A 19,233-nucleotide genomic window follows, 5' to 3' on the forward strand; every position below is an offset into this window, starting at 1 on the left:
TTAACGCCCAATTTAAATCCAGCAGTGCGCTTTGTATACGGAACAATTGGGCTCTTTAGTTTAGGTGTGTTGCGCGACATAGGGCTCAATCACATGATGTTTTTGTATTGGATTTACAATTCACTGAGCCACTACACTGAACGGTAAGCTACCTGTAAAATTTGTAAAAAATAATATATAACTCCTATATAATAGTGAAATATTTTATATATTCACAACTAAATGACAGTGCGTTTTCACCAGCGTATTTTTTCCTTTGTTTCATTCCCGTTATGCCTACTAACCCTATTAATTTTTGTACAGGCAAAAATAAAAAACAAATTTTGTGGCTATCCGAATTAATTACTTGGTTAATTAAATTAATAATTGATTATGCTTACGTTAATTAGTTTGAATTATCATTTTGAGATAAGGTCTTAAACAGAAAGAGCCATTTGGTGGTAGAAAACTTAGGAAAAGGACAATAATTGTGTTATTTTTTAATGTAAACAACGAAAACACAGGACCCCTCCCCCTCTCAATTGTTTTTTTTTAGCCTGGCTAGTGAGTTGTTGTGTATTGATCAGGTGATTTTTTTAGTTGGTCTCTTTTGTTATTATCATGCTGACTAGTACATAAAGTAGTTCATTTTCAGCTCTATCTTTTCATTCGTAAATTAGTGTGAACTTGTGAAGTTGAAATGAAAATAGGCCTATTTGTGATTTTAGTGTACAGTGACACTGACCATAGAGTAAGCACTGACAGTCCTTCGTTCTTCAAAATACAAATTCAATGCTCATCCAGTATTCAGCAGTCAAAATTGGGAAGTATATTTTTTTTTAGTAGAAAGTATACTTCTGGGTTTTTAATAATACTACTTGTCCCACTAACTAAGTAATATATATTTTTTTATATTTTATGTTCTTTTTCCCCCAGAATGTTTTGTACAAGTTCGTCTCCAACTCCACATTTTGATACAATTCCTTTGTGGATTGTGTCTCACGTTTAATATTTTACCTCCTCTGCTCAAGAGAACAAAGTTCAATGCATGTGAAAGAAACAGCTGCTCTGATCCCAAATGGTTTCATCAAAATGCATTGGGGATAGTTGCCTTGAATTTGACTTTGGATCGAGATTACATTTTATTAAAAAAGCTGTGTCGCTCTTTTCATTATTTTCATTGAGTGACCTCAGTCTTTTTAACAGCCAAAATACTTCACCCAGGGGAATAAATGGGTACTTGCGAGGGTAGTGGTTGATAATGTGTATGAAAAAGCATTTGGAGCCCTGCAGTTGCCAAGGTTGTAGTACTCCCCAGGGAGCTGAGAAAGATTAAAGGAATGATATTGGCCCAATGACCAGGGGTGGATTTCACAAAGAGTTAGGACTAGTCTTATCTCGAGTTAGGACCAGTTACTCGTCCTAACTTAGGACTATCAATGCAATTTGTATATCTCCTAGGACTAGTCCTAAGTTAGGACCAGTCCTAACTCTTTGTGAAATCGACCCGGGGCCCTAATTAGTGTAAAGTGCATTGAGACGGTTGTTGTGAAATGGGCTAAATACGAGCTAGTTGTTATTGTTATTTTTGATGATTTTGTTTTCCAGATAAATCTCAGACTTCAAGATGTCCCAGTTTGAGAAGCTTGCCAAGGTCCGAGATGCAGAGAAGGAGAGCGAGTATGGCTACGTCCACGCCGTCTCCGGCCCTGGTAAGTGTGTAGCCTCAAAATAACCCACAGCACCCACAGGAATTGCTGTGTTGCCCTGTGCTTTTGCTGTGGTGCCCTTCGCTACATTTTCCTGTTGAGAGCAGGCCTCGAAACACCCAACAGCACCCACAGCTATTGCCCTGTGCTTTTGCTTTGGTGCCCTTTGCAAAGTTCAACACAAATTGAAATTTTCCTCATATGATCGTTTTGGTCAACCAAGGCATTCTGGCGAGATCTTACACTACTGGGAATGAGGTTGGGCTCTGGGCTTGATTTCATAAAAAAGAGATAAAACTCAGACCAGAGGTTTCGATTTCACAAAGATAGTCCAAACTTGGGACTACATTGTGTGTCCTAGGACTTTTTAGGAGTTGTTACAAACTTTAGGCTAGCCCTAAGTTAGGACGAGGTATTTCATCCTAACTCGAGATAAGACTTGTCTTAACTCTTTGTGAAATCCGTGGCCACCCCTGGTTAGACAAACTTTTGATTGAGCTCAGCAGACATAGGAAATTAGTTTCATTGTAGTTTTGTTTTGTTTCTTCTTTGGTAATGGCGGAGGACCTTCTTTTCTCTGCTTGGTGGTAGGCTATTGGAACCCACTGGTCAGCTGGTATTGTGAAAACCTCTCAAGATCACATTTGTGCTCTTGCCTTGACTTTAAACAAGAGATGTAACTCAGACCATAGGTTAGAACAGCTCTTGATTTTGTTTTTTGTTTCTTCAGTTGTTACAGCAGAGAAGATGTCTGGAGCTGCTATGTACGAGCTCGTCCGTGTTGGACACAGCGAGCTGGTAGGAGAGATCATCAGACTGGAAGGAGAGTTTGCAACCATTCAGGTCTACGAGGAAACTTGTATCCTTTAACTTTGTAAACAACAACAACAACAACAATAATACCACCACAACCGTCACTTCCACCACCAACAACGATGACAACAACAAAAACATCAACAGGAACAAAACAAACAAAAAACTAAAAAGTCATAACAACATTAAAAAGAAACTGCATCCGTCTTGTTTTTACCCACTGTTTAGCTGAAATACTGCTTGGTAAATTTCTATGCTGAGCAAAAAGTAAGAACTACATGTAATGCACTTTTGGCTGGTAACCATTTTCTGCTAAGCAATATTTTGCTGTGCTTAGCAAGTTTTTGTGCTAACAGGCTTTATGAATTTTGCGCCCAGATCTCTATTGTACTGACTGCAATGATAATTTGAATCACTTTTGGCTGGTAACCATTTTCTGCTAAGCAATATTTTGCTGTGCTTAGCAAGTTTTTGTGCTAACAGGCGTTATGAATTTTGCGCCCAGATCTCTATTGTACCGACTGCAATGATAATTTGAATCACTTTTGGCTGGTAACCATTTTCTGCTAAGCAATATTTTGCTGTGCTTAGCAAGTTTTTGTGCTAACAGGCTTTATGAATTTTGCGCCCAGATCTCTATTGTACTGACTGCAATGATAATGTGAAAGGGCTAAGGGTACAATGGCAACATTGTGCTACCCTCATTTGAGAAGAACCTATGCGGTAGTAGAGTAAAGCAAGACAGTTCTCTAAGAACAAACTCTACCTGGCAAGTAAATACACACATGGTGTTACCACAAATCAATACCTCACCATCTATGCCTCAAATGCTATAAACCTACTGGTAATTGTACGAAAAGATCGACAGGACAGAACTTTAGATCCTTAACATGTTTCTTCTTATAGCTGGTGTGACGGTTGGTGACCCGGTGCTAAGGACTGGTAAACCACTTTCCGTTGAACTAGGACCCGGGATCCTTGGCTCTATCTTTGATGGTATTCAAAGACCGCTCCGAGTAAGTTCCTGCTATTGACTTAAAAAGGATGGAAGGAATAATGCTAGAAGTATCAAGTTCTAACTGTACATATCGCATAAGTAGCTAGATAAAGGTACTTCACAGAGGGCACTCATACACAATGGGCAACCCACACAATAACCCTGAGCCCTCCAACCATAATTCTCCTTTCATAATAACCAATCAGAGCAGTGACTGACTCTACACCGAAACTTCTAAACCAGTATAAATAGGCTAACATGTCTCACACTATTCGGTCTGCTGACGAGCTAGGCAAAACGTTGAGACCAATGATAAGAACTCACTCCATTGCAGTCAGTAAGCACTAAGTGAATTAGGCTGGCTTAAAAGAAGGATATGTGTGGGGGAAAATGAGAAGGCATTGACAACAAGTTATTAGTCATTTCCTTTTTGGATGTTCAGACCATGGGGGTTGAGAAAATTTGATTAATTTGTGCTTCTGTTTTTTTTTTCTCTAATGTAACAGGACATCAATGTACTGACAGACAGTATCTACATTCCACGTGGTATCAACATCTCTGCTCTGAATCGATCCCTGAAATGGGAATATCAATCCTACCAAGGGATTAGGGTGAGAATGGATTAAAGTTAAATACATTGATACCTCACAATGCAATGCCTTAAATGGCGAGCACTACCGTCAACAGTTATTCATAAATACTCCAGACAGTTTCTCTACTCCTATTGGTGGAGAGCGCGTCACGTGGGGGTGTTTAAACCTTTGATAATGAGCAGCTGGAGCTGTTTAAATAAATAACAAGTTGGCTTTTGCGTGTCGGGCACGAAAGCTATAGTAACAGCGCGTAATCTAAGTGCGCGTGCGTAATCTAAGTGCGCGCGCGTACACACAACCCACGTGCATCGAACAGATTCTACACAAAGTTTTTTAAAATTTTTTTTCAAACCTTGAATTTTCAATTGTTAAAGTGTCTATATTTGTATTTTTTAATGTTTTTTAACAAAAGGGAATTTATGAATGGGAATAAAAGAGTAGTGACTTGTTCCTAAACGTGGGTTTAAAACCTTGCAGGGTCGTTGCCGTGAGATAAAGGCCCTCGCCTGCGGCTCAGTCCTTTATCACACGGCCGCCAACCCTGCCGGCTTTAAACGGCTGTTGAAGAACTCGTCGCTACCCTTTTATTCCCTCCTTTATTGTTATAGGTTGTGTGTAACATCCACATTACATTTTGTATAGAATTTTGAGGATTGAGTAACAATTTCCCAGGAATTTTCCAGGATTTAGCTCGATAGTGTGAACAGTTCTCACGCATGTTTACTATTGACTCCACAGGTGGGCAGTCACATCACAGGTGGTGATTTCTATGGGATCGTCCATGAAAACTCCCTCATTGAACACAGACTGATGCTTCCGTCGAAATGTCGTGGGACGGTCAAGTGGATGGCACCTCCTGGTAACTACGACATCACTGTAAGTATCGGATCCTAGTAATGGCTAACAGCATGAAATATTATTACATATTTCTGGTAATAAAACCAAGGATGCCTCAGAATTAAAGCCATTGGACACTTTCGGTACAGACAACAAAATTAAAAGTTCACAGATTTACAAATAACTTACAGGGTTTACAAGGAGGTAATGGTGAACGACTTCTCTTGAAATATTACTCCATGAAATGCTTTACTTTTTGAGAAAACATTCAAACAACATCACTTCTCGAGAATTACAGATTTATTTTAAACACATGTCATGACACGGCGAAACGTGCGGAAACAAGGGTGGGTTTTCCCGTTATTTTCTCCCGACTCTGATGACCGATTGAGCCAACATTTTCACAGGTTTGCTATTTTATATGTAAGTTGTGATACACGAAGTGTGGGCCTTGGACAATACTGTTTACCAAAAGTGTCCAATGGCTTTAAGAAGTCTCCCAAATTCCTAAATTTACTTGTGACTTGAATTTAATCTGTGAGAGGGCAAGGCCTTTTTTTGAATGGGCACTTCCAATGGAAAATCTTAAAGTCTATGGGGAACTTTTAAAGGGGCACCAAGGTCAAGAGCATAAAACCACAGGTCTTGCAATCACAAGGTTGTAGGTTTAAATCCTACAAGCCAACCGCTGATTTCACAATTACTAGAATAAGTGTCGTCATCTAGTTACTGATTTGTGCAATTCATAATCAAAGACGTTAAACCAATGTTTGTATGAAAGAGATTGGCTGTTGCCAGTATGGTGTTTATATCCCCTTGTGGGAGTTTGCCAAGTTCTCTTGACAGGAAAATCATCTAAGCAAACCAACAAGCAGGGCAGAATACCACTGAACCAACCTGACTCGACAATAAAAGAAACAAACAACAAACAAGGCCTCAAACCCAGAAGGGAATACCAATGGAAAAGTTTTTGTGCTGTGTCATCAACTACATACTTTCCTGGACCACTATTAATCTAGGATTCATACTTTATTTTTTATTGTATCCTTAGGACGTGATCCTGGAGACAGAGTTTGATGGTGAACTGACCAAACACAGCATGTTGCAAGTCTGGCCCGTTAGACAGATGAGACCAGTCTCAGAGAAGCTACCGGCAAATCACCCTCTCCTAACCGGACAACGAGTTCTTGATGCTCTATTCCCGTAAGTTGCCCACTGAAGATGAGTTGCTGGCTCAAACAATCTTCAACAAAATTCAGTTGTCGCTTTTACCCCATCCACTTGTCATTCTCAAACTTCCCCTACAAACAGCACACATTAAATGCCAGTCCATCACAGATTACTCCCCAGCTCTCTCCGGTAACAAATTGGACTCCTGGGTGGAGAGAAGCAATTATAAAAAAGTGCCTTGCTCAAGGACACAAGTGTGGCGACTGACCATGCCACGATTCGTACCCACATTCTGTAAATTACAGAGCATACAAGCATCTCTTCAATCAATGTTTTGTTAACCCTCCTACTATTATTGTTTCTTGAGACAATCAATCCATACACCACCCTACAGTGAGTATTGAGAACACACAGAGAGAGTAGACTCATTGCTCAAAGCGCTTCAAGAGGTTTAGGGGTTGTAAGTTTGCTTCAGCTCTTCATAACCTGGTTTTGTTGTCCCCTCTGGTTGATAGTAGCCATTGCTGGAATCGCTCTGATTTCAAAATATGGGAACAATAGGGGGATTCCCTCCGCCCATATTGAGCATGGTATATCACCAGGCCATGTCATTGCAATGATTTGTATTTGTCTCCTGTTTGTGTAGATGTGTGCAAGGCGGGACGACAGCCATCCCCGGTGCTTTCGGTTGTGGTAAGACCGTCATTTCCCAGTCGCTGTCCAAATACTCCAACAGTGATGTCATCTGCTACGTTGGATGCGGGGAACGTGGCAACGAGATGTCTGAAGTACTCCGAGATTTTCCGGAGGTACGAGTGAAATCCAAAGCCAAGTGTCGGCAACTTTAATTAATAATGATAAATAATCAGTCTCCTTACAACGACTAGAGCTGGCTACTCGAAATAATGAGACCAATTTAAGAACTCACTCCGCGGTAGTGAAATTAATAACAAGAAGTAGGCCTACCCTCGATCCACTCAGTGACAGTAGTAGGGTTGACCGGTTTCATACCTTCCGCCCAGGTAGTAGTTAAAAAGCAGGACAGTTCTTTTTAGATCTGTGAAGTCTCTTGAATTTTGAGCACTACATGAGCAGCATCACCACCAGCATTCCAGTTTTCCAGTTTTCTCCTAAATACAAGCAGAACATACTGTTTGTAACATCGAGACCCAAACCAGCTCTTTTCAGAGCCAACACTCCCTAAAAAGAGATTTGTACCCGCAAGTGTACTATTATTTACAGTCTCCTGACGATGACTAGAGCAAGCTAGTCGAAACGTTGAGACCAATGTCAGAACTGACTCCGCGGCAGTACAGTTAATTACGATCCTATAAGCTAAAGTAGTAGTCCAATCTAATTTCTATACCATCCGCCCTGGTAATAGTTAAAAAAGCAGGACAGTTCTTTTCAGAACTGAGAAGTCTCACAAACCTCCGATTATCTACTCCACGGCAGTAGAATAAAGCAAGACAGTTCCCTAAGAACAACTCTACCTGGCAAGTAGATACACACATGGTGTTACCGCAAACCAAATATACATTGATACCTCACCATGCAATGCCTCAAATCCTATATATTTATAGTTTATTCTTCTGTGTCGTAGTTGACTGTTGAGATCGGTGGTAAGACGGAATCGATCATGAAGAGAACAACGCTAGTAGCAAACACATCCAACATGCCAGTAGCAGCTAGAGAGGCTTCTATCTACACAGGTAAATACATGAGTGCAATATTCTTAAGGAACTGAACAGCTTTGGTTGTTGTCAAAGATCAGTATTCTCACTAGAAAGGCTTCTATACATACACAGGTAAATACAAGATCTAAACACAACAATGTCTGAAACAAAGTTTAGACAAAAGTACAGTCGTAGTTAAACAAACCAATTCTTGCAGATTCTGCATCACATATTGGCCAAGTTGGATATGGGACGCAGACGTGCTACACTTTTCAGTATTCCTGAGTGTGTGTGCCTGATGATGAGTTTATCTTCAAGCAAACTTGACGCGCAGCGTATATGTAGCACAATATGCGGTGTTAGAACAGCTGTCATTCTGCGTATAGTTTAACATTGCTCAATACGTGGAGTTAAAAAAGTGCAATAGCAGGGTGTGATATGGCCCATCTCAGATTGTGTATTCGTAGTGTTATTCCTGCATGTACATAATAGTCGCTCCGGATTTTCGTCAATATCTTAAAGACGCATCCACCTTTTGAAATGAAGTGCTTACATGTTAGTTTTATAGTAAAATAAGATAAGTAAAATAAGATAAGATAAGATAAGATAAGATAAGATAAGAACTTAATTATCCCACACTGAGGAAATTAAAACCGGCCATGATTCAGTACAGTACAGACAAAAAAGCTTAAAATTATTTAACAACAAACAGACAGATAAATAAATTAATTAAGAATTTTAGGTATAAAAATACATCTACAATTTTGTAGGAATAGCAATGAAACCGTTCCAAAAACCAAAGGTATACTCTAACTTTATTTACGATGGATTGGAAACACAAAAGACAAAATCAAAGGTGGGAAGTGGGAGAAAAAGTAATTAACTAGTGAGTTATTCTTGTGTTATCTATGATGGCAGGTATCACCTTAGCAGAGTACTTCCGTGACATGGGTTACAACGTCTCCATGATGGCTGACTCAACATCCAGATGGGCCGAAGCCTTGAGAGAAATCTCTGGACGTTTGGCTGAAATGCCTGCTGGTAAGGAAGACTAATCATCTCTCTAACCCTCCTACTGTTTGACCATTTAATATCATCCACGATGGTTTTGAAAGATTATATGTAACTTATGACATTCTGCAACAAGATACAATGTTTGGCGAATGTATTGCATATCGCATTGTCAACCCTCTTACTGTTTGACCATTCAATATTATCCTCTGTGGTTTTAAATGATCCTATGCCAACCCAGTGGTGAACGCATCATCACAGTACCCATTCAACCCTCCTACCATTCAATCATCTACTGTGGTTATAAATGATAGATAAACTATGTCAGCCTGCAATATCTCATGTGTTGAATGCATATAAAAATACACAGATCACAGTCAACCCTCCTACTGTCTGACCATTAAACATGTTAAATATCATCCGCTGTGGTTTTTAATGCTAGATTTACAAACTATGCGAGCCTGCAGAACTATATCATGTGGTGACTGATCTACACAGAAACAAATTATGCTGTACACAGAAAAATTACCAGAGCAAGCTAGTCAAAACAATGAGACTAAATAAAAAACCACTCTGCGTTAATGAAATTAATAATTGGAAGTCCCCTCGATCCACTAAGAGAAAGTATAAGTCCTGACCGACGTCCTACCTTCCGCCCGGGTAATAAAGCAGGACAGTTCTTTTCAGAATTGAGAAGTCTCCCAAATTAAAAAAAAAACAGTTCGCGGTAGTAGAGAAGTCTCCTGAATTACAGAAAATCTACTTTGCGGTAGTAGAATATAAGGCAAGACAAGTTCTCAAAAGAACATAATCTACCCAGCAAGTTGACGCACGATGTAACTTCAGAGAAGTCTCCTGAGTTATGAAAAATCTAGTCTGCGGTAGTAGAAAATAAAGCAAGGCAAGTTCTCAAAAGAACATAATCTACCCAGCAAGTAGACGCACGATGTAACTTCAGAGAAGTCTCCTGAGTTATGAAAAATCTAGTCTGCGGTAGTAGAAAATAAAGCAAGACAAGTTCTCAAAAGAACATAATCTACCCAGCAAGTTGACGCACGATGTAACTTCAGAGAAGTCTCCTGAGTTATGAAAAATCTAGTCTGCGGTAGTAGAAAATAAAGCAAGACAAGTTCTCAAAAGAACATAATCTACCCAGCAAGTTGACGCACGATGTAACTTCAGAGAAGTCTCCTGAGTTATGAAAAATCTAGTCTGCGGTAGTAGAAAATAAAGCAAGACAAGTTCTCAAAAGAACATAATCTACCCAGCAAGTTGACGCACGATGTAACTTCAGAGAAGTCTCCTGAGTTATGAAAAATCTAGTCTGCGGTAGTAGAAAATAAAGCAAGACAAGTTCTCAAAAGAACATAATCTACCCAGCAAGTTGACGCACGATGTAACTTCAGAGAAGTCTCCTGAGTTATGAAAAATCTAGTCTGCGGTAGTAGAAAATAAAGCAAGACAAGTTCTCAAAAGAACATAATCTACCCAGCAAGTTGACACACGTTACTTCAGAGAAGTCTCCTGAGATACGAAAAATTTAGTCTGCGGTAGTATAAAATAAAGTAAGGCAAGTTCTCAAAAGAACAAAATCTACCCAGCAAGTTGACACACGTTACTTCAGAGAAGTCTCCTGAGATACGAAAAATTTAGTCTGCGGTAGTATAAAATAAAGTAAGGCAAGTTCTCAAAAGAACAAAATCTACCTAGCAAGTAGACACACGTTACTTCAGAGAAGTCTCCTGAGATACGAAAAATTTAGTCTGCGGTAGTATAAAATAAAGTAAGGCAAGTTCTCAAAAGAACAAAATCTACCCAGCAAGTTGACACACGTTACTTCAGAGAAGTCTCCTGAGATACGAAAAATTTAGTCTGCGGTAGTATAAAATAAAGTAAGGCAAGTTCTCAAAAGAACAAAATCTACCTAGCAAGTAGACACACGTTACTTCAGAGAAGTCTCCTGAGATACGAAAAATTTAGTCTGCGGTAGTATAAAATAAAGTAAGGCAAGTTCTCAAAAGAACATAATCTACCCAGCAAGTTGACACACGTTACTTCAGAGAAGTCTCCTGAGTTATGAAAAATCTAGTCTGCGGTAGTAGAAAATAAAGTAAGGCAAGTTCTCAAAAGAACAAAATCTACCTAGCAAGTTGACGCACGATGTAACTTCAGAGAAGTCTCCTGAGTTATGAAAAATCTAGTCTGCGGTAGTAGAAAATAAAGCAAGGCAAGTTCTCAAAAGAACAAAATCTACCTAGCAAGTAGACACACGGTGTAACTGCAAACCAAATATTATACTTTATCAGATAAAATAGTTCTGTTCTGTTAGAGTAGAGCAGTGGAAGGTCATATTTTTTATTTTTATTTTTTTTGTTCTACAGACAGTGGCTACCCAGCATACCTCGGTGCGCGTCTAGCGTCTTTCTACGAGCGTGCCGGCCGAGTCAAATGCCTCGGTAACCCAAGCAGAGAAGGAAGTGTCAGTATCGTAGGAGCGTAAGTATTCATCATAATAATAACGGCCGTAAAATGTAAAATGTGTTTCTGTACCCACACTCAGAAAAGACAGAATCATATAGACAAAAAAAATAGTAGTTCAACAAGCAAAGAATAAACATGACTGATGATAATGATACTGAAAACAATACAACTACCTAAGTTATGAGTAAGGAGGCTGTTCTAATAAGCAGAGGCTTGTTGCGATCAGCCCTAGACAAATACAAAGACAACATAACAAAGCAAGAGAATGAACAAATGTTCCGGTAATGAGCTAGTTATACAGATAATGCCAAAGAAATAGTGACAAAATTAGGACCAGTTCAAAGCAGAACAAAAAGAGAGTTGAAGACGAGCACTCAAGAGAGAAAACCAAGTTACATAATGAGCGAGCGGTGCTCTTTTGAACGAGGCCTTAAAAATTACCCTTTAAGTGTACATAATGAGCTCTTTTGAACAAGGCTTTAAAATGACACACAGAAGGCAGATCTTTGAATTGGTCTTCACCAAATAACGTTCCACAGACGAGCACCATAAAAGCAAAGCGAGGAATGGTGATCGTAGTTGCTGTTTGACACATTTAACTCTTTGGGTAATATTTCACAGACATTGCGAAAAAAGTCACCATAAATGATGGTTTTTTCCCGTCGTGTGAACAGGCTTTCCAACTTTCCCCTTTAATGTCCCTTAACAGTGTGTCCCCACCAGGTGGTGATTTCTCCGACCCTGTCACCACCGCTACCCTCGGTATCGTCCAGGTCTTCTGGGGGTTGGACAAGAAGCTCGCCCAAAGGAAACATTTCCCCTCGATCAACTGGCTTATCAGCTACTCCAAGTACATGAGGGTGCTGGACGACTTCTACGACAAGAACTACACAGAGTTTGTGCCGCTTAGAAGTAAAGTAAGTTGAAGTTCTTCGCTTAGAACTAAAGTAAGTTAAAGTTCTAACAAGAAACACACAGAGTTTGTGCCGCTTAGAACTAAAGTAAGTTAAAGTTCTTTGCTTAGAACTAAAGTAAGTTCAAGTTCTAACAAGAAAAACACAGAGTGTGTGCCGCTTAGAACTAAAGTAAGATAAAGTTCTAACAAGAAATACACAGAGTTTGTGCCGCTTAGAACTAAAGTAAGTTAAAGTTCTTTGCTTAGAACTAAAGTAAGTTCAAGTTCTAACAAGAAATACACAGAGTTTGTGCCGCTTAGAACTAAAGTAAGTTCAAGTTCTTCGCTTAGAACTAGAGTAAGTTTTTACAAGAATAACACAGATTTTGTACCATTAAGTTGAGGTTGCAAAAAAATAACTAATGGCCAGACGTTTCGAAGAAGGCTAAATGACAACACAACATACAAGAGTACCATACGTCTAACATAAGCAGTGATATATGAATACCTGGAAGGAGATGAAAACACAAAGGATAATATCATAGGTGGGAAGAGGGGGGAAGAGGTAATTAACTAGTGAATGAGGCAGGCGGAAAAGGGGATATATGTAGGGGAAAGGAGAGAGACAAAAGGGTATGCGTGATTTCCTTCTTGGATATTCAGACCATGGGGTTGAATGGGGTACAATGTAGTTCTTACAAGAACTACACAGAGTTAGTACCGATTAGACGAACATGTGACCTTTGACTTTAAACTTGTCTTATTAATATTGCATACTGGTTTGGGAGATTAAAACAGGAGACAATCAAGTGACCTTTTAACCTTGAACCCATCTCATGAATATGCATAACAGTTTAAGGAGATCTTGCAGGAAGAGAAGAATCAATGACATAAACCTTATGAATATTCATATTGGAAGAAGGAAGAGACAAACATGTGAGTTTTAACCTTTAACCTTGAACCAATCTCATGAATATGCATAACAGGTCAAGGAGATCTTGCAGGAAGAGAAGAATCAATGACATAAACCTTATGAATATTCATATTGGAAGAAGGAAGAGACAAACTTGTGACTTTTAACCTTTAACCTTTAACCAATCTCATGAATATGCATAACAGGTCAAGGAGATCTTGCAGGAGGAGGAAGATCTATCTGAGATTGTTCAGCTGGTAGGCAAGGCATCTCTGGCCGAGTCGGACAAGATCACCTTAGAGGTTGCCAAACTTCTCAAGGATGACTTCTTACAACAGAACGGTTACACGCCCTATGATCGGTAAGTACATGTATCTCTACTCAGCGCTGTAGCCAAGAAAAATACACAGCACAGATAGCATAGATTTTCCCCCCAAATCCGTCAAAATATTGTCCACTGTGCGTTGATCTCGGACACGGCTGATGATAAAGAGTATCATTTGTCACAGAGAAAGAACACTGTGAAAAGGCCATTCAACTTATTACACATTGTTGTGGCTACAACATGCCACACTATGGTTTTTACAAGAAAATGTACAATGGGCTAGCGCTAATGGTGACCCTTGTTTTTTCCTTTCCTTCCAGGTACTGTCCATTCTACAAAACCGTCGGAATGCTCCAGAATATTATTCTATTTTACGATCTTGCAAGGCACGCCGTGGAGACGACAGCGCAATCAGAGAACAAGATCACCTGGGCAATTATCCGAGAGAACATGGGCGACATTATGTACCAACTCAGTAGCATGAAATTCAAGGTACATGTATGTTCATCTTTGGCAGGCCTTGCTCTTTAGCTTTATGTTAAGCAGCCAACTGAGCAGCCAACCGGGCTAATAAGCACTTGGTTTAACTTGCCCCGAGGAAGTTTTAGCAGCCCCGATTTTAGTATTGTTAAAATGTATCTTTCTGATGCATCCACTCACTCACTCGTCCGCATAGACAGCAAAGGTCCGTCGCGCCGATCTCCTGTGTCCACGTCCTACAGCTTCGTCCCACATGTTGTCAATCACGCTGGGCCGACCCAGTTGTTCTTGCCAGGATGACCTGGGACGACCGCGGGGTCTCTTCCAGCCGGGACCTGGTGGTTTACCTCGCCTGGAATCGACGGCGATGCCCAGAGCACTTTTGGCTGGGATGTTGTCAGTCTGATGCATTAATGGTAGCAATCACTCAAATAGGCAAATCAAAATACACCCAAACACTCAAAAATAAATGAACACATTTAAAAATGTGTTATTCACATCTGAATGGAAGAAATATGAGCATTTGAAACAAGTACACGTTGCACAGATGAGAGGTGGTGTTTACTAGCCTTTAGTAGTTCGTACTTGTCACTGCAACATGTGCAAGCCAGACTTGTGCAACCTACAATGTATTGGTATACTTCATTACTCGATAAAATTGAAGGGCAAATAAGTCAACATTTGAACAACTTGTTTAGTTAAGATATTACACAGTGATCGTTCCAATATTCAAATGAAAAACACAAGACTGTTGGACTTGATCAAGCCCTGACACTAATACTACTGGCCTCTTGTCCTCAGTAAATTAAGCTCCGTTTCACATACTGAATTGTCTAAATTTGGATTTTTAATTTTTGTTTTCAGGATCCGGTAAAGGACGGCGAAGCCAAGATCAAAGCCGACTACATCGAGCTCGCCGAAAACATGCAGACACAGTTCCGAAACTTAGAGGACTAGAAAACGAATAACTCCCTACAACTGATAACAAATTCAAAAAAGGTTTATAAATATATGACAGTATTAATGATAATAGTACTTTATTAAACATCTGTTCTAAGTAGAATAGTATATATATTTTCCCTCTAACGTCGGGTGTTTTTGTCAGTAGTGTCCCTGTTGTTATAGTGTAACGGGGGTGGTGTTTGACTTTTAACATGTCTGGGCCGATTATACGGGCTGTTAATATTTTATTTGACTGAAGAGACAAAATGCTAACCCAAGATATTTCAACATGAAACTTTCTTCGGGTAAACATATTCAACACTATGTTCAAATGTTCAGCTAATTAACTGGCTTCCTAAAAAAGTAAAAGAAAAGAAGAAGAAAAAAAAACTAGCCAAAAAACTACAATGCCAGTACAACAATTTGTGTGTTTGCTGTTTGTTGTCCTTCTCATAAATACAAAAGTGGATGTTAGTCTGTGGACTGGGTAGAATTTGCTTGCCATGCCACATGCAGAACTTTGGTTACCATACATGTACCTGGCCAAACAATAACAGGCATGATATTTCTCCTACTTTAGTCTGATTTCCGGCTTGTGGCCCTTGAAAAATCAGAAAATTTGTGATTTAACATAAAAAATATAGATTTAACATGTTAAATAGCCTGAAACGTGTACACGTATTAAAGTTGACTCTATGTGAACATGAACATAGGTCAGTCCTTTTACTCAATCAAATCTTCCTACTTGTTCTCAAGCACCAAGTATCATGCATTCAAGCAACTCTGCAATTGAGGATTGGCAGTTATTTTTTTGGGGGGGAGGCTACCACCGACTGACAACCTTTGTCCACACACTTCCCAGACCGTCTAGTTACTTTCGTCAGAAACTTTATCAATAACCCCGTTTTGGTGCTTAATTTAAGTGTGTAAATTTATTGTATTTTCCAAGACTAGTCGAACCTGGTGTGTATTGTTACAAGGTATTAGGGAAACTATTTGTGCACCTTTGCTTTTACATTTTGGCAACGACTGAATCGAACTACTGGGGTTGGATTCGAACCACTGGAGTGGGATTAAAACCCACGACCTATGAACCCCAGAGCACAGTGGTTCTAGCAGACATGATACTCATCCTCCTTTAGTCTGATTTCCGGTTTTTGTTTAGTTCCAGTCCGTTTGTCTTTTGTTCGCCCAAAAATTTAATTTGTGTTTTGTCATCATTTTTTTCCTTCCACCTTTCTTGTCTGTTTGGTTACTACCACCATAGGATGCTATACACTACAAATAGCTTTTTGTATTTAAGTAATTTCAATGTCTAATTATGTGTTAATTAATTAAATTAAAAGAAATATTAAACATAGATAAAGTGTTGGTTATAGTGCTACATGTAGGTTGGCTTAAGGGTTAACAAGGTCCTAAATGAACATGCCTTTCATTCAGTGTACATGTAATTGTTAGACCCTACGCTAACAGAAACCCATAGTGTGAATTTGTGTATAAAATTCAAGATGAACAGCAAGCAATATGGATGTAAATTTATAACTGTCCTAGACCAGTCGGTTTAGATTTACCATTGTTCCAACTGATTTTCAAAGAAAGTCAGACATTTTTAATGAACCGGAATCCGTTTTAAAACACACAAGGATATATTTTACCCAGTCGGTTTCCCTTGTGGTTAATATTTTGAACTTTTAAATAAAGAAGTCACATCCCTTTAACTTTGGTGTGATTCTTGTCTACATGGCGGTTAAAATTGTTAATGGTTGTATGGCTTCTGAGTGACACCTCGAACAAAGATATTGACAAAATAAGAAGACCGCCAACATAGGGTCGATTGCCGAGTTGGTGGAGTGTCGGCCTGTTAAACTAGAGGTAGTTCATATGTTGTTGGTGCAAATCCCACTCTAGTTAATTTTTCATTGTTCAATTCCAAATCACGGTTATTTCAGTGGATTAGGGGAAACAGCAAACTATAATCTAAGAAACAAAACATTTTTCTAAAGTTGATACGTGTTAAGTGTGTGAAAAACATTAAGAATAATAGTTGAATTGCTACAACTGAAGTGCAATGATATCAACTGCCACTAGGAGCACATTGCTACCTGCTCCTGGGGCTGATACAGGGTTACGCCCTTCACAGTTAGTAAGAATGTAGGCATGGGTATCATCCACTAGGGGGTATCATCCACTAGGAGCCACCTACTCCTGGGGCTGAAACAGCGTTACCCCCTTCATAGTCCGTAAGGATGTAGGCATGAGTATCATCCACTAGGAGCCACCTACTCCTGAGGCTGAAACAGCGTTACGCCCTTCACAGTCAGTAAGGATGTACATAGGTATGGGTCAATCCACTACCAGACTACGTAACGCACTACCTTCCCAGTTGTTCACAAAGCAATTGTGGTGAAGCGCCTAGCTTAAGTGTCATGAACAGGACTGGAACTCGCACTCTGCTGCTGACAACATCAGAGCTTGGGTCCAGTGAACTAAACCGGTCAGGTGTCAGGGGCACAAGTGTTTGCTGAAAGAAACAAGTGTCAAGACCAGGTATCCAACCTGCTAACAACACTTGGCCGAGCAAGCTTAGATTTTGGGAACTAGACCCTTCGACTGCGACACGCCACAAAAACTTTAAATTTTTCCTTTCGAGAGTTAAAAATAAATTGGACACTAAATACAGCACGAAAGATGGCATATGTCCAAGATATGTTCAGTCAAAATTACACCAACCCCAAGTATGGGGCAAAACATGCATTCCAATGTAATGTTTATAATATGTAAAAATTTAGTGATCAATATAAATATGATCCTAATTATACATGTTAGTGTTTATAACAGGAAATAAATGCAAGTACACTAAGTATAATTTGTCTTTGTTTCTTTTTATTAGTAATTTTTGTTAACATACAAAATATAATATAAGTTTATATTTACAATTTTAAGGAACGATTCTTAGTTCACTTGATGTTTTCCTTGGATTTCAAGATCGTGGTTGACGACCCAGAATGCACAAATTATCATGATTTTGAGAGGGTCTGTGAGAAAACAACATCGCCCATTTTCATGCAGCTGTTAAGCAGAAAATCTTGCCTAGCCAAGCAAAAACAGCAGTGGGGCACAAGGGGTCGAGAGTTAGGACTAGTCTTAACTTAGGACTAGTCCTAGGAGATATTAAAAATGTATGGCTAGTCCTAAGTTGGGACGAGTACCTCTAGTTAAGACTAGTCTTAACTCTTTATGAAATCCACCCTGTTGCAACAATGACAATTTAAGGAATTTCGTCTGGTAACCAGTTCCTGTTGAGCAAGATTGTTCCGTGCTCAGCAAAGTTTTGTGTGTACATCCGGGTTAGGTTTTTGTGAGATACATCATTTGCAGAGTTGGAAACTTTATATTTGTGGTAATGAAACTGAGGATACCTCATATATTAACTTAGTAAGCAAGCCCGAGGAAACCAGTAGATAACAGTGCTTATTATAACGCCCCTTCAAGTATTCTGCCTGCTCATTGGTTTAGAGCGCGTCACATGGCATGTCTTAGTTTTGCTAGACGACTGCCGTGCGCTAGTCCGAAGACTAGCACACGGCATGCACTACCCAGACGTCCATTGCGTGTACGAGGATGATAAATTAATAATCTGTAACCATTTCGGATTGCACCACACAACATGCAGCACAGTAAAAGTGTTTGCAATCTGTATTCGCGTCGTCCGTGGATTGTAGCATTCAGGTCTGTAACTTAATAATAATAGTACAGTATTTAGAAATGTTTGGGGTGTTATAAAACAAATATTGACTGCTTTTTCTCGTGCAATGGTTAAAAAATATGACTCCCTCGGTGATCCCCATAGCGGGGATCACCGAGGGAGTCATAGTTTTAAACCATAGCACTCGTAGCAGTCAATATTTGTATACTATGTGAACCTGCAGCCGATTTCACGAAACGCTAGGATTAATTCTATCTCGAATTAGGACGAGTAACCCGTCCTAACTTAGGATGGGTTCAATGCGTCCTAACGTCTTTCGATACGGAAAATGAACTTTTCCTAAGTCCTAAGCAAAATCCTAAGTTAGGAAGAGTTTGGTGAAATCGACGGCAGAAAGCTTACATCCGTGGTTAACCCCAACTCTTCCACAACTAAAGTGTTCTGGGATTATGTGCAATGCCAATCCCAAGACATGGGACCTACAGCTTAATATCCCATCCGAAGGACAAAGCAATTTGTGGTAGAGTATCTCGCTCACGGCCACAAACAAGATCAGAAACAACAGAGCTTGAGTCCGATGCTCTTAACCACGTGGCCAGAAAACCAGTATCCTCATTTGGTTCAGCCCAACAAAAAGAATAAGCCTGTACAAACTTGGTCATCGAAGTTGCAAGAAAAATAATGAAAGAAAAAACACCCTTGTTAC

The 19,233-nt window shown here is 39.5% G+C and overlaps 1 protein-coding gene across 1 annotated transcript; it reads left to right on the top strand.

Annotated features, from left to right (window-relative positions):
- The first annotated feature begins 58 nt into the window (after positions 1–58).
- LOC117301340 (V-type proton ATPase catalytic subunit A) lies at positions 59–15,185 on the top strand. Its single transcript, XM_033785253.1, has 15 exons — positions 59–143; positions 1,588–1,691; positions 2,419–2,547; positions 3,408–3,517; positions 4,005–4,109; positions 4,830–4,967; positions 5,980–6,131; positions 6,745–6,907; positions 7,702–7,810; positions 8,693–8,815; positions 11,167–11,281; positions 11,976–12,183; positions 13,281–13,435; positions 13,720–13,891; positions 14,744–15,185. The coding sequence occupies exons 2-15, from the start codon at positions 1,607–1,609 to the stop codon at positions 14,834–14,836; spliced, it is 1,857 nt and encodes a 618-aa protein (XP_033641144.1). The 5' UTR covers positions 59–143; positions 1,588–1,606; the 3' UTR covers positions 14,837–15,185.
- Positions 15,186–19,233: the final 4,048 nt, after the last annotated feature.

This window comes from Asterias rubens, chromosome 17 (genome assembly GCF_902459465.1).
Source record: "Asterias rubens chromosome 17, eAstRub1.3, whole genome shotgun sequence".
Classification (NCBI taxonomy): domain Eukaryota; kingdom Metazoa; phylum Echinodermata; class Asteroidea; order Forcipulatida; family Asteriidae; genus Asterias; species Asterias rubens.

Bases quoted from the DNA above. Each gene is read 5' to 3' on its own strand.
- LOC117301340 (XM_033785253.1), top strand. From the start codon at position 1,607: ATGTCCCAGTTTGAGAAGCTTGCCAAGGTCCGAGATGCAGAGAAGGAG. The intron at 7,811-8,692 runs GTAAATACATGA...CTATGATGGCAG, and splicing joins AGAGGCTTCTATCTACACAG to GTATCACCTTAGCAGAGTAC. The intron at 12,184-13,280 runs GTAAGTTGAAGT...TATGCATAACAG, and splicing joins TTGTGCCGCTTAGAAGTAAA to GTCAAGGAGATCTTGCAGGA.